Source organism: Diadema setosum, chromosome 17 (assembly GCF_964275005.1).
Source record: "Diadema setosum chromosome 17, eeDiaSeto1, whole genome shotgun sequence".
Taxonomy (NCBI): domain Eukaryota; kingdom Metazoa; phylum Echinodermata; class Echinoidea; order Diadematoida; family Diadematidae; genus Diadema; species Diadema setosum.
In genome coordinates, this window is record NC_092701.1 from 6,985,551 (window position 1) to 7,002,084 (window position 16,534).

General features: G+C 36.9%; 1 protein-coding gene across 2 annotated transcripts; it reads left to right on the forward strand.

Annotated features, from left to right (window-relative positions):
* Window positions 1–2,262: 2,262 nt before the first annotated feature.
* On the forward strand, window positions 2,263–15,813 carry LOC140241090 (inosine-uridine preferring nucleoside hydrolase-like). 2 transcript variants are annotated; one of them, XM_072320857.1, is made up of 5 exons: window positions 2,263–2,448; window positions 2,877–2,994; window positions 12,237–12,413; window positions 14,707–14,843; window positions 15,472–15,813. In XM_072320857.1, exons 1-5 carry the CDS (start codon window positions 2,263–2,265, stop codon window positions 15,811–15,813), a joined length of 960 nt encoding a protein of 319 aa, XP_072176958.1. The 2 variants fall into 2 exon arrangements, 1 of the variants encoding a protein (XP_072176958.1); XR_011902060.1 differs by lacking the exons at window positions 2,263–2,448; window positions 2,877–2,994; window positions 15,472–15,813 and having other exon boundaries at window positions 12,378–12,458; window positions 14,707–14,775.
* The last annotated feature ends 721 nt before the right edge of the window (window positions 15,814–16,534 follow it).

Here is a 16,534-nt window from a genome sequence, read left to right on the forward strand (position 1 = left end):
GGATTGTTGCAAAGCATGCCATGAGTCTGATTCTTCCAAGTTTAGCACTTGGATGCTCTTGGAACTGCATATTAATGTGTGAACACAATAGACAGAACTTGGAGGGAAGAGATTCCTGACATGCTCTACAAAATTCCCCATTTCTCTTTGATCACTGAAGCAAATCAAATTGGGTTTTCTATAAGATGTGGGAAATGAGTTATAGTTTCATACACTGAAATTGTATTTGGATTGATTCGCTATTTTTCAAGTTATCGTTGCGGAGGGTACCGTTGTATTTTCTTTTCTTTTTTTTTTTGACATAATATCATACGGTATATTAGCTGTTATAAGGCAAAAATCGTATTTCAAGATGCATTTGCGTATTCTAATAAATTAGTAACTACAAAGAATATAACAACGAAAAAATTGCTCATAATTATGTTGTAAATGTTGGCCTTATCGTGAATTTTAACTCCTTAACCTTCTTTTCACGACGATACTGATTCGAATTTGAATGCGTTGCACGTAAATGTTTAATTTGAACGCCTTTTTTTACGTTTATTTGAGAAACTCATGAAGTCGCATGCTGATGGAATTGAATTGAATGAACTATCTAGTTACTTTTTTGAATGTTGATCTCGGTGATCATTCAGTTCACTCGAACTTGAATGACCGCACTGTTAAATTGAATGCAAATCTGATGAAATTGGGAGGGAAAACCTATATAACAGCAATTGCAACAAGCTCCTGACTTACAAGAGCTGCTGGTTAATGTCATCGATGGCAATGACCATCCCTCCCCCGTGATGTTTTCGTTGGTCATCAGGAAACGGCAGTTTCCGATACTTCACATAGCCTTGGCAGTTCAATAACAAGGGGACCGCATCGTAAGGTCATTTGCAGGATGGCTTCAGCTGCATTCAGGCAGCTAAACAGAATTTTGGTCAAGCAGGACATTCCTTCAAAGATTAAAGAGACATGTTACAGAAAAAATATTATTGGTGTTCTCGATGCGAAGTGTCTCGGAAGAATTCTACCGATCAAGTACAGTGACTTTATAACCGAGAAAGAAGTCAGAGAAATGGTAAAGCAACTTCCAGTATCCGGTGCAATCTGCAATAGGGTTCTTTAATGGTTTGGTAATGCTGCAAGACCCCAACTCTGTGGTGGAACTCGCAAGGGTGAAAACGCAGAGGCAGACCCAGGATGAACTGGCAAAAGATTACATTCATCGTGATCTTATGGCAGCCTTGGAAACTATAGCATTGAAGACATAAAATATCTGACCGCCAGTAGATCCAAACAAAGAAAGCTGCAATATGGTGCCTCATGCGCCAGTCGGCGTGGGAGTTACTAAGTCTAAGTAGGGCCTAAGTGAAGTTCTCTGATATGGTAACGCCATTGGATCTATTTGAAAAACAGGTACTCACTCTAAAACGACAAATCTTTTTGTTTTCTTTGCTGAAATTTGACGAACTTGTTCTGTATAGCATTGGTAAGAAAAATGAAAAAGTCTATCGCGTTTACATGTCACAATCAAAGGACGGAAAATCATTTAAAGATTGAAATTTCAAAGTCAAACTTGTTTTTTTTTTTTTTCAAAGCATATGAGTTTCTCTTCTCAGCCTTATAACTTTCGTCCGAGCTGAGTTAAGCGTTTCATATGTGTCATGGTAACGTGGACCATATCAAAGGTCAGCCTCGAAGCATCTTCCCTAATGTAGTCAGTTCTGAGGGACTCTACAGAGCAGAGACGTGTGAAACTCCCAAAGCTAAAATCGCAGTCAGTCACTGTTCTGTTCCAGCGGAAAGGCAATAAAATTTGATGATGAAACTAGGAAAAAGAAGGCAGCATTCACTGCATTTTTTGGAAGCACCTCAGACAGCATGATAAGCAGTTCTTGTATCACCTAGGTTTTATACCATCGGCAGGTCACTTCTTCGCATTGTAATGTCGATACGACGTCGTCCATTGTGTGGTCTTCGAGCGTCAGTTCGGGTAAACTTCGCAATAAAACTTCACATTTTCAGTTTAGCCTATCTATTCGGGTGTCATCGTAGGACCATCATCTGTAAACATCGTAATTGCTTCGTCTGTTGATTGGTTGTTGGCCACGTTCGGAGCCAACTTCGAACAAAATTGAAAATTTTATACTGGTACTCGTACTTTCATCTCTCCTGCGTATGATAGGTATCTCACAAACTGTCATTTCAGAGAGGTCTTCATCGTCTGGGCAAAGGTAAATATTCAGGAAGCATTCCATCCCCCGGACTCCAGTCATGGCAGAGAAAGTTGTCATGGTGATAGACTGCGACCCTGGCATCGATGATGCGGTAGCCATCATGATGGCCCTGGGTCAACCCAACGTCGATCTGATTGGGATCACATGTGTCACTGGCAATGTCGAAGTCGACAAAGTCACTATCAACGCCCTACGCGTGCTGGAGAAATTCAACAAACTAGATGTGAGTATGAACAACAAATTTTATGATGATTTTGACAATCAGTGATTGTCATAATATAAACAATGATTATGAAAGTCTTTGATAAAGATAATGTAAATGAACACAGTGATAAAGATGATGATGGTCGATTTTTTTTTTATTTCACAAACATTTTGAAATTTCATAAACAGCGACATTGCATATATGTCAACCATTACGGCCTATATACGCTATAATGTAATAGAAATAGACGCATATCAAAGTTTGTGCTTTTTACACTAAACTATAGGAAATGTCTAAAAGCACTGCAAATGGCCAATGCGCATGCTGAGACATTGTGTATGTGTAAATGCAATGGAAATGAAAATAAACTGCAACAAAAATTGTATGGTTTCTACAGTATTTTAACTAGATAATCCAAATTCTTCGAATTAATCTTCAAACACTAGATTCCTGTGTTCAGGGGAGCTACACAGTACATTGTCACTGACCCCAAGGAAGCCAAACATGTACATGGAACGGACGGACTGGGTGACATTCCCAACCCAGGCCCTATGCCCAGCCGGCGTATTTTTTATTTACACGCTAGCCTGTGGCTTTTCGCAATCTAATTCAATGAAACCGCTCGTGATGCGTCTATGCTTACTCCACTAGGGTTGTTGGTTGCGAAGAGTTCTGTGAGCTGCACTGAACCCTCCGCTCGCGACAATTCGATTCGTACACGTTCATCAGTGAGTGTGTGATGTACGCGCTGTGAAAGTTTTGCTCGCCGTGGTAGACCTACATCCAAGCAGTACATGTACGTATGTAAACGAGTGAGAGTGCGAAAAAGAAAACAATACGAAACAAAAAAAAATCTGACCAGGAGGAGAGGGGGAGAGAGAGAATCATAAGGAAAGAGATAAAAAAAAAAGCAATGAATATTCTGTGATATCTCATCAAACCTGCACAAAAGTGATCATCATATTCAGGGTACATTCCATGGAAGACCAATTATTGGTGTATGATGGGGGTGTATATAATGGGCTACACTGACCGAATATTATACATACATATATATATATATATATTATATATGTATATATATATATATATATATATATATATATATACAGGTTGGAGTGATTTTTAAAGGGATGGTAGGGGCGCTGAGCATACTCCCAAAGAATTACATTTAGATGATCATTTTTCGCCTTTGTAAATTGTAGGCCTACACGTTTGCGTTTACTGATATGTGGGGGGGGGGGGGGACTGAAGGTGAAGCCAATCCTCCCCCCCCCCCCCCACCATATTGAAACGCATAACGACACAATAGGCCTACACATGACGAGTAATCCAACAGAATGTAAGTATGTAATGTAACACTTTTTCCATCTCCGTTGATTGATAATTCAGATATTGACAGGAAAGATTGAAGGGAAAAGGAGTGGAGAAGAAGAAGAGCATGGATGGAAAGCTTGAAGGGAGAGTAGTTGAAAGTTATGGAATAGGCTATAGCTGGTACATATGCATGTACACACCTGTACATGTATCAGAGAGTTGTGAAATAACATGATCGCTTAAATCTAATGACACCTGAATGGAACAAACATCATATATACATTGGAAAATGTTTGCCTTTTTTTTTCTCATTTTAAAATTAATACATTGTATCAAAAGTAATGTATTTGTCTTTCAGACCCTCCTCACTCTCTTCTTTCCAAAACGTCTCTCTTCTCCCGTCTCTCCATACATCATAGTATTTGTTCCAAATACAAGCTCTCTCCATCTCTCTTGACTCCCTCTCATATCACATGATTTCTGTTTCTAAGACCCCCTCTATTGTATGTGCATGTATTAACTTTATTTCTCAGACCCCAACCCCCTGTTATATCTGTTGCTATTAAAGGCCCCCAAATCTATCTTCATACTGATGGTATATTATTTTGTTTCTCAAACCTGTCCCTCTTTTCTTCATACTAGTTTGAAAGACTCACTCTGCCGATATTCATTTCCCGACCTCTCTCGGACCCCCTCCTTTTTCAAATGCATGACTCGTACATTCCTTCCTCGATCACTGCTTGAATTAGCCTATATATATATCATACAATTTATTTGTTTCTCATACTCTCTCTGTCTCTCCCATTCTCTCTTTCTGATTCTTAAACTTTACAATGTTTGTTTACAAGACCACTTACTTTCTATATACATTGATCAGTTTGTCTAGAAACATGTACAGTCACATGTTATCTAGGAAAATTACACCACTGTTGCATGAAGTCATTATGCACTTTATTCACTTCTTTATGTTCAAGCACTTTTTTTCATGAAGGTATACTACAGATGTAATCGGATCCTCCAATATCCAAGAAGTATTGTGATACAAACTAGAACTATCACTCAATGTGATTAATATCCCCAAAACTAAACACTGAGGCAGTTAGCTCAGTAGGCAATGATCACTTTATATATATGCTTTTCTTTAAAAAAAAAAATACTATGACAATGTATTGTTCAACATTGAATAAAATTAACAATAATGTGTTATTTTGCTCACTGATAGTCACATGTTCCATATCTCAAGTCAAGTGCTCAAAACTTGAGTGAGTAAAGTCAGTAAATCAGCAATTTCTATGATTTTCATTAAGAATACTGTTACCATGTCAACACAATGTTTGACATTAAGAAAAAATGAAGTTTGCACAACTAAATGTCATAGCTGTCACATGTGCCAAATTTCAAGTCAAATGCTCAAAATCCGAGAGAGTTAGGTGAATTCACAATATCATTGCATAAGATTTTCATCCAAAATATGCTGTCACCATGTGTAGAGCCCACTAATGTCAACAATAATCGACCAGTAGAGTCATAACAACCACTAATGTGACTGCCGTATCTTCAAGCTATATGCTTACTTGACGACAGTCTTCTGCATTTATACACTCCGTTAATTCAGTCAGTGATTTTCTTTAATCTGTCGATACACGTATATCTCAATTTTATATTCATTTCATTTCATTTCATTTTCATTTCATTTCATTTATTTCATTCCTTCTTTCTTTTTCGTCAAACATAACACGAAATGAATCAGAAGATATAACATAGGCATGTATTCGACTTTACATGGTAGATAATGGTTAACAAATAGGAAATTATACATGCATACCGGCAGAATACAAAGTTATGTCTGGAGGGGGAAAAAAAGAAAGAACTGAGAGGTTCACTGAAAAGCATGCTTGTAAATTGTGAACCACTCAAAGGATTCTTGTGAATACATTAAACTTTTTTTTTTCTTTTCTTTTTTTTTTTTTTTTTTACAAAGACAGGAGAGAACAAGACAGGACAGAACAAGACAATAGAAACACAACGACATTACATGACTTTACAGTAGGGTCTACCATGACAGTAATAAAACACAAAAGAATAATGGAAAGGAAGGAGAGAAAGAAAAAGGAAATGAAAGGAAAAGCCAACACGCTGAACATCGGGATCGTAAGAGGGAATTGAGGTGTTTCAGCTCAGTCAGCCGAGCAAAGTGTATACAAATAAGATAATGTTAAAAATATACAATGATGAAATCAATGATTGACGATGAACCCTTAGGCTGTAAAGACCAGCTAAGTAATGAATCGTATATATCTTAATATGAGTTCAACAAAAAATATTTTAACTTACGCTTAAACGAATTCAGAGATAAAGAATTTTTTATATCACAACTTAAAGAATTCCAAAATCTAGGGCCAGTGTATATAAATGTATTTTGAGCCAATAATGTTCTCAGAAGGGGTAAATGAAACTCATTTGATCGCCTGGTGGGATAATTATGAAAATATTGATTTCGGGGAAACATTGAATCAACTAGTTCAGCACTTTCCCTTGATCTTTGACCTTTTGACCTTTGAGGCAAAAACAAAAGAAAAAAAAAAAACTTTCCAGAGAATCTCTATTAGGTTATATATGCATACACCAAGTGGAAAAAAAAATAATCCTGCTAGCATTGCATAAACAAGGGGGAAATAGTAAAATTTTGAAGTGTTGCCCTTGACCTTTGACCCCTGACCTTTGACCCCATGAACCCTAAATTCTCTAGATAATCACTGCCAGTCAGTACATGTAAATATACTATTTTCCATGAAGATACCTTGAACAATTTCCAAGGTACAAAGAAAAAAAGGTGAAGTTTTAATGTTTTACTTGACCTTTTGACCTTTGACCTTTGACCTCATGACCCAAACTTTCACCAGAGAATTTTAATCGGGTAATACATGTATACAGTAAGTTTCAAGAAAATATCTTCAGGCATTGCATAGATATGGTGGAAATAGTGAAATTTTATGTATTTGACCTTGACCTTTTGACCTTTGACCTTGAGCATGTGCACCCAAAAGTTGATAGGCACAACCTCACCCCATAATACACATACATGCCAAGTTTCATTAGGATACCTCAAAAGGTTTTGATAATTACCCTGTCCACAAAACTCATTACGGACGGACGGAAGGACGGAAGGACGGACGGACGGAAGGACGGACGGACGGACGGACGGACAACCCGAAAACATAATGCCTCCGGCACCACTTCGTGGCGGAGGCATAGAAATGCTGGGAAGTGCATTTGTGTTATAATTAAACATAAACTGACCCAGCTGTAAGAAAAACAAATCTTTGATTTTTTAAATCTTCTAACAAATAATGGATCTGCATGGGAACGTGGAGAAACGCCACAAATAATACGAAGTGGTTTTTTTTTTTTTTTTGTAATAGCAATAATCTATCTAATAAAGTTTGATGGGCACTATAACCCCGTGCTAAGATATAAGGTAATATTAATGAAAAATACAACGTCAGCAAAGAAGACAACGGGATATGAGATTTAAGTCTATTAATAATACCAATATTACGCGAAATTATTTTACAAATATTAATAATATGAGGCTTCCACGAAAGTTTATCGTCCACTGTAATACCGAAAAACTTTGTATGAGATACACGCTCTAAGTGAACGTCATCAAAGATGATATCTGTGGGTAAAACTTCTATAGACTTACTGAATAACATATAGTTAGTTTTCTGAAGATTCAGTGATAATTTGTTGGCTCTTATCCATTGGGTCACTTTTTTTTAAATTCGGAATTAACAGTGGAGTGATTGGATTTTGGTGGGAGAAGAAAATATTTGAATCATCGGTAAAAAGTATAAAAGAAAGTATGTCGGATGATCTACAAAAATCATTTATGTAAATGATGAAAGTAAAGGTCCTAATATACTACCCTGAGGGACGCCACATTTAATAACTTCAAGACTAGATTCGGATGTACACACTGCATGTTTCATTCTCTTGTAAACAAAAAGAAATGACTGTATTTAATGTTTTTTTTTGTTTTGTTTTAAAGAATATTTTATTCTTCATCAATGGAAACATAATATACAAATAAATTGATACAAAAATCTCCGGACCAATTTTATAGTCCTTTTCAGCAATGGATGCAACACTGATACCAAAACTTTACATCGGTTTAACATGTTTTGATACACTCTGGTACATTTTTTTCACAATAACTATATACAATTCATATAAACATCTCTTCTTTTCTAGTTTTACATTACTAATTCCTCAATCTCTTAACAATTTTTTCTTTCATTACATAATAAATTCTATTAACTGAATCACTTACCCCAAAAATATTTCTTTTCAGCTTTCATACAATCCAACCTAAAATTTCAATATCCATTGATTGAAGTTTTTTTGTTAAAAAACAAAACAAAAACAACCCCCCTCGCCACCCCCTCTACTCAATACCCCCGTCCATTCTCCCTCTTACTACCCCACCCCATCCCCCCTCCCCCTTCCAGAACCCCCATCACAACAAAACCTCAAAAGCAACTGAAACCTATGTGTCCTGACTTACATTATTAATACGAGTGCGTGGAAAAGGCATTTCTGGTGGATGTGCGGCAGACCATACTCTGTTAAATAAACGCAAAGCAAATTCTCAATTCTTTTTCCAGTTTTCCCACTTTTGTAAATGCATTGACAACGTATTACGTATAACTGCTAATTTTTCTTCTTCTAACCTATCCTGCTCTATAGACCTTTTAATGAAATATTCCGTTGGGGGTGTCTTATTTTTCCTTCCTAAAAAAAGCAATTTCTTCACCAAAATTATAACATGGTCAACTGAGCTTTTCCTTTATCTGGTAGCTCTATACCAAAAAGGATCTCTTCCCAACTCAACTGTTGCAAATCAACATATTCAAAGAAAGTACTACATTTTCCCCAAACTTTCCTAGCAAAATCACATGTATGAAATATATGTTTATACGTCTCTTCCTCATTATGACAAAAAGAACATAAATTATCATTTACGAACTTAAACTGAAATAATTGATGATTTGTGTACACTATTCCATGCAATAATCTATATTGGAAATCCCTCAAAGCAGAACTCAAAGTGCTACTTCTTATCCTACTAAAAATACATTTTATATCTCTATTAGAAAAATCACAAAAATATAAATTTCTCATTTTTTCTTTCACCGAAGAATCATCATTTGTAATATCATGATCGATGCAGAAAATTCTTAATAAATTCATTTCAATTTGGATCGTGTAATGTCATAACAACCACTATAATATCATCATAACACGTCGACGACAAATGTCATAATGGCCATAACACTAATGTCATAACACGTCGACGACAACTATCAAAATCGGATTAACCACAAATGTCATAACACGTCGACGACAAAATTTAAAATCGAATTAATCACAAAATGTCATAACGCGTCAACCACAAATGTCAAATTTTTAAAACTTACTGCAAATGTCATAACGCGTCATAGGGGAGGATCCAGGAATTCCGTAAAGGCGGCGCGCTGCCTTTACAAAATCAAAGACTGGCGTGACCCCCCCCCCCCCTTTTCTTCTTTTTATTTCTGTTGTTTTAACAAAATATAGAGAGGGGGCACAAGAGAGGGAAGCGCCCCCTCTCGATAATGTCAAAATCGGATTAACCACAAATGTTATAACACCTCGACCAGGGCTCAGTTTTATGAAGAGTTAAAATTGATTTTATAGTTGATTTCAACGACAAGTCTATGGGAGCCTGTGTGGTAAGGAAATTTAAAATCGATTTTATCTTTTGATAAAACGGGGCCCAGAAATATCAAAATTTCCAAATCTACTGCAAATGTCATAACGTGTCACAGGGGAAGATCCAGGAATTCCATAAAGGGGAGGCGCCTTATACAAAATCAAAAGCTGGCGCAACCAGCTTCATTTTATTTCATTTTATTTCTTTTTGTTATAACAAAAATGTATAGAGACGGAGGGGGCGCCGCGCCGCCCCTCTACAAAAGTACAAGCTGGCGCACCCCCCCCCCTCCCCCGCCCCCATTTTTTTTGTTTTTTTGTTTTTACTTCTGTTGTTTTAACAAAAATAGAAAGGGGCACCAGAGGGGGATGCGCTCCCTCTCGATTCGCTATTGCATCATCCACAAATGTCAAAACTCATTGCTTGCATTTCAGGGGCGGATCCAGGAATTCCGTAAAGGGGAGACACCTTTCAAAATAAAAGGCTGGCGCAACCCCATCCCCTTATTTTTTTTTCGTTTTATTTCTTTTGTTTAAAAAAAAAGAAAGAGAAAGAAAATGAAGGAGGGGTTACTTTTGTAAAGGCGCCTCCCCTTTACGGAAGTCCTGGATCCTCCCCTGTGACGCGTTATGACATTTGCAGTAAATTTGGAAATTTTGACATTTGTGGTCGACGTGTTATGACATTTGTGGTTAATCCGATTTTGACATTTGTCGTCGACATGTTATGACATTAGTGGTCATTACGACATTTTGTCGTCGACGTGTTATGACATTGCACGATCCAAATTCAAATGAATTTATGAAGAATTTTCTGCATCGATCATGATATTATAAAAATGAAATACAGTCATTTCTTTTTGTTTACGAGACAATGGAACATGCAGTGTGTACATCCAAATATAAAACTGAGATATACGTGTACAGATTAAAGAAAAGACTAAGAGAACACATCGATTGGGAACCACTCGGAATAAAGAAAATCAAATGATCTGACTGAATTATGGCACATGTATTGGGAGTGTAAATTCAGAAGACTGTCGTCAAATAAGCATATAGCTGCGACAACCACATTAGTGGTTGTTATGACATTAGTGGTCGATTATTGTTGACATTAGTGAGCTCTAACATGGTGACAGCATATTTTGAAGAAAATCATACAATGATATTGTGAATTCACCTAATTCCCTCAGCTTTTGAGCATCTGACTTGAAATTTGGCACATGTGACAGCTATAGTTTTGCAAACTTCATTTTTTCTTAATGTCAAACATTGTGTTGCCATGGTAATATTATTTTCATGAAAATCATAGAAATTGCTGATTTGTTTACTTTACTCACTCAGGTTTTGAGCACTTGACTTGAGATATGGCACATTATTGTGAGTGAGCAAAATAACACATTACTGTACTGTTAATTTCATTCAATGTTGAACAATACATTGTCATGGTATTTTTTTTTTCCCAGGAAAAGCATACTTGCAGTAATCATTGCTAGTTGAGCTAACTGCCTCAGTGTCTAGTTGGGGGTATTATTAATCACATTAGGTGATACTTCTAGTTTGTATTGCAGTACTTCTTGGATATTGGAGGATCAGATTACATCTGTACCTTCATGAAAAAAAAAGTGCTTGAATATAAAGAAGTGCATAAAGTGCATAATGACTTCATGCAATAGTGGTGTAATTTTCCTTCATACATGTGACTGTACATGTTTCTAGACAAACTGATCAATGTATATAGAAAGTAAGTGGTCTTGTAAACAAACATTGTAAAGTTTAAGAATCAGAAAGAGAGAATGGGAGAGACAGAGAGAGTATGAGAAACAAATAAATTGTATGATATATATATAGGCTAATTCAAGCAGTGATCGAGGAAGGAATGTACGAGTCATGCATTTGAAAAAGGAGGGGGTCCGAGAGAGGTCGGGAAATGAATATCGGCAGAGTGAGTCTTTCAAACTAGTATGAAGAAAAGAGGGACAGGTTTGAGAAACAAAATAATATACCATCAGTATGAAGATAGATTTGGGGGCCTTTAATAGCAACAGATATAACAGGGGGTTGGGGTCTGAGAAATAAAGTTAATACATGCACATACAATAGAGGGGGTCTTAGAAACAGAAATCATGTGATATGAGAGGGAGTCAAGAGAGATAGAGAGAGCTTGTATTTGGAACAAATACTATGATGTATGGAGAGACGGGAGAAGAGAGACGTTTTGGAAATAAGAGGGTGAGGGGGGTCTGAAAGACAAATACAGTACTTTTGATACAATGTATTAATTTTAAAATGAGAAAAATGGCAAGCATGAATTTTCAATGCATTTCATTCCCTTCAGGTGTCATTAGATTATGCGATCATGCTATTTCAGAACTCTCTGATACATGTACATGCACATGTACCAGCCTATTCCATAACTTTCAAATTTTTTGTTTTGTATTGTCTTGTTTTTCGCACTCTCACTCGTTTACATAGTACAATGTACGTACATGGACTTGTTGGATGCAGGTCTATACCACGGCAAGCAAAACTTTCACAGCGCGTACAAACACTCACTGATGCACGTGTACGAATCGAATCGGCGCGAGCGGAAGGCACTGTACAAGTAAAAGTAACCCACAGAACTCTTCGTACCCGAGCGGAGTAAGCATAGACGCATCACAAGCGGTTTCATTGAATTAAATTGCGAAAAGCCACAGGCTTGCGTGTAAATAAAAAATACGCGCCCAGCCGAGACCTTGTCCAATCAGAGCACGCTGTGCAGGCCCTGATTCGGATGGCCAATGAGAAGCCGGGACAGATCACGCTAGTGGCTATTGGACCACTGACTAACTTGGCTCTTGCCATTAGACTCGACCCTACCTTCACAAGCAAACTGAAGGAGTTAGTCATCATGGGTGGGAATATTGAGGGTACGTCGTCCGCTTTTTGTAACGCCTGGCAAATGTAATCACTATGTGAGTAGAATATAAGGAGTATACACCATGTAGGTCAGTAAATCAGAAGTTAGTTTCATTAAAGATTTACTGGAGTGGTATAGTTTTAAATTCCTCGTACGCTCTTTCATTTTTTTTTGAATAAGTGGTTTATCTAATGAATATCGGTTTTGAAATGGCCGAGATATTCAAAACACGAAGTGGTGCTATGCAAACGTTGGGTCCAACATTTTTACCACGACCACTTTGTTTTGAATATCTCAACCGATTGTCTTCAAACTTTGAATTCCTCCTAGAATTGTTTATGGTCTTTCATATTTCATAAGTGTGTATAGAATACACTACACTTTCTCATCTCACCATGAAAAAAACAATCTGAGGTCCCATCTCAGGCAAAACTACACCATCCCTGTAAATCATCTACTTAGTCGACCAACTGCATTTTGAACACGAGTATGTGGTCTTAACTCTCTAACAAGAAGAAACAGGGAAAGTAGTTCCAGAGTATTCATATAATAATATGTAAACCCTCTTGCATTGTACATGTTTCCCCATACCCATATCATTACGATTACTGTGTGATAATTAAATATTGATCCTCTTTTTACTAATATGCTAGTTGTTGAGCAAATCGGTACAGTAGATTTTCGTGCTTTGTTCATTATACACTGTAAAAACATCGGTGTCAGATTTAACACCACGGGTGTTAAATCTAACACCGATCAAACTTCAATAAAGGACCACACCCACAGGTGTTAAAAATGCACTGTGATGGTGTTGAAAAGTGTTCACCTGACACTTCGTGGTGTTAATTTGACACTGTACTGGTGTTAATTCAAAAATGACACCACATGGTGTTGATTTGATATTTGCTGGTGTTGATATCAATGGTTTAACACCCGTCCAGCTTCAATAAGGGACCGCACCAGCTGGTGTTACTTTGGTGTAAATTTATTTTCACATTTTTTCAAAAATCTAGTATTTTAATGTAAAATTCTTGATCGTCTTGTTTAAATTAAAAATCAACAAGAAGTGCAGTTACTAAGAAACTCTTCAAAAACAGTTAAAAATTTGGAAATTACACCCGTAGGTGTTAATTTAACACCATAAATAAGCACCGAAAATTTAACACCAGCTCGGTGTTCACTATTTAACACCGGACTTTTTGCAGTGTACATATTCATGGAAATTCAATCATTCATAATTCGTACAGTGCTGCAAAGTAACATCAGACATCTCTTGCAACGCAGTAGAACACAGACATAATTTCTTTGCGCTCAACGACTTAAATGATTTAATTTCATTGTCAAATTATAATGAAAGAGATTCGATGATTGAATGATGATAGTATACTCTTGCATCCTAAAATATTTCAAAACGTGATGCTCAAGTGACAATTGTGAAAGTGATAATAATTACTAATGGTTATGATATAGGCCTAGGATAAATAACGATGCTGATGACATTTTTATGATTATTCACTGTACTATCATTAACAGTCGCATAATCATATAATTATTTATTATTTTGATATCATTCATTAATATATATATATATATGTATATATATATATATATATATATATATATATATTGCAACTGATTGACAAATTGCCCTACATCGACGTAAATTTGTCAATCAGTTGCAATGAAAACATCTCGACGGAAGAATTTCATGAATTTGAATATATATATATATATATATATATATATACAATTATAAGAAGAATGAGTCTCAAATACGCCATCTGTAGATCCAACAAGAAGGTTTGTATTCACAAAATTTTCAACCCGCCTCGGGCCTTTGTCAGTGTAGTGTATACTAGGACAAAAACTTATCATTGTCCTAGTATATATTTGTTTGCAAAAACCGATAAGTCCATTTTTGAAGATTTGGAAGTACGGTCTCTGTCATAAAGTACAAAATGATACCTTTTAAATGATATATTGGTCACTACATATAAAGGTATATTTCTAAAGTTATGGTCAAAAGAAGCAATAATTTCCTTATTATTCTCTTTACTTTTCTTTACCTTTAATCGCAAATATCTCCATTTGACAAATATGGACTTATCGGTTTTTGCAAACAAACTCTTCATGTATATATATATATATATATATGTATATATATATATATATATATATATTATATGTATATATGTATTAAATATATATATGTGTGTGTGTGTGTGTATTATATTATATATATAAGTTATAATGATATGATGAGAACCTGATAATAACAGTCATCATTGCCACTGTCTTCGCAGCCAGAGGAACAGAATTCTGGACCGCCGAGTTCAACTTTGGGACTGACCCCGAAGCAGCGCACATCGTCCTCACAGATACCCAGTGTCCTACGCTCGTTGTTCCCCTGGAAACCTGCATATCTCATAGCATTGACTTTGTGAGTATACACATCATGATTTATCGTTATCATCTTGACGTTATGCCCATTATATACACACACATTCATTCCGAGATGGAAATGCTCACAATAATAGGGTCTATATGGAATTAACCGAAATTTTTAGACAAATCTTTGAAATGGATTGTCAAATTTTCCTTATACTTTCTAGCTAAGAGTGTTTCACAAATCTTTCTACATTAATGGATCCACATAACTGTTTTAAGTGATTGGAGACTTCCCTTTAAAGTGAGACTGAATAGAAATTCATCTCATGGAGCCACTTGGTGTAAAAACCCTGATGAATATTTGCACTTTTAGGTGGCTATAGTCTCGAACAGAGCCATTCTACACGTTTTACTACTTACACTATCATGATCATGTTTGAAGTCATGCTCACCTGAAGAAGAAATTGCCTTCATCAATAATGTTAGACTGTGTGCTAATACCTAACAAATGTATTACAGTACTCTCCGCTTAATCGGGTACCGCTTAATCGGGTACATGGTACTCCGCTTAATTGACAAATGAAACATTATGTAATATATCAGTATACCTGTCACCATAACAATGCTAATTGGTTGTTTATTCATTTTTTTACTCTCTTTCTTGGTAACCTTTATTCAAGCAATGGTTCCACAATCTCAGTTCGTGCAAGTCACTCCGGGGCCAGTTCTTGTATGCCATCACCAAGGCCAATGTGAAGAATTCCAAGGAGTACTACAAGCTGCCCACCATTATGGTGGCTGACGCATGTGCTATGGTGGCGGCGGTTTGCCGCGGCTCCGTGCAGGAGTCTACCCACACCGTCTGCAAGGTGGAGCTGGTAGGCAAGTACACCCGGGGCCAAATGGTCACCAACAAAATCAACACCCCGTGGATCCCCGACCTGGAAGGAACGGAGATTGAGGTCGTGACCAAATTGAACATGGACTTTATGTACAAGCTGCTCAATGATGCTGTCGTTTGACATCACCACTCGCTAAGTGCAATATGATGGGTACGGGTACTCCCTTTGAATGTCTTTGCGGTCAGTACAAAGGTCGTAGCCTTCCTTGGCACATCATTGCTATACCGTTCAAATTGCATTCAATATCGAAATAAAGCTGTATGGACAGAAATAACGAGTTATTGTAGATTAGGTTCACGATCCAAATCGCACAAGTTTGTGTGATTGTTTTTTTAATATTATTATTATTATTTTTTGGGCAAATAGACGCGAAGTTGACGCAATCAGCATCACGATACAAATCCTATGAAACACTGCGCTCAATTCTGAATTGATATATTCGCACCGCAACGAGTGTGTAAACGCTGGAGCAAAAACATTAATCTCGAGATTTTCTATCCCATCGTGCACTCCATCAAAGCGCACATCACATGTCAACATCGCGAGCGCGAACACAAGGGCAAGCACCAGCAAAGAGCATACAAGCGCACACAGTCGAAGCGCACTTGGTGCGCTTTTATCATACTCTTTAGCCGCATTCACACATACAAATAAATGCGAGATAACGATCGTGATCAAAATCTCGAGATTTTTGTAAGCGTTCACACGGACAGAAATATCCTTCTCTAACTGCCGATCGCGATAATTTGCCAACAAACATGCGCATGCATAACATATCTGCCAAAATGTGCACACAGCGCGCTTTTACACTGCGTGCGCTTCTCTTTCGGCGTGTTTCTAC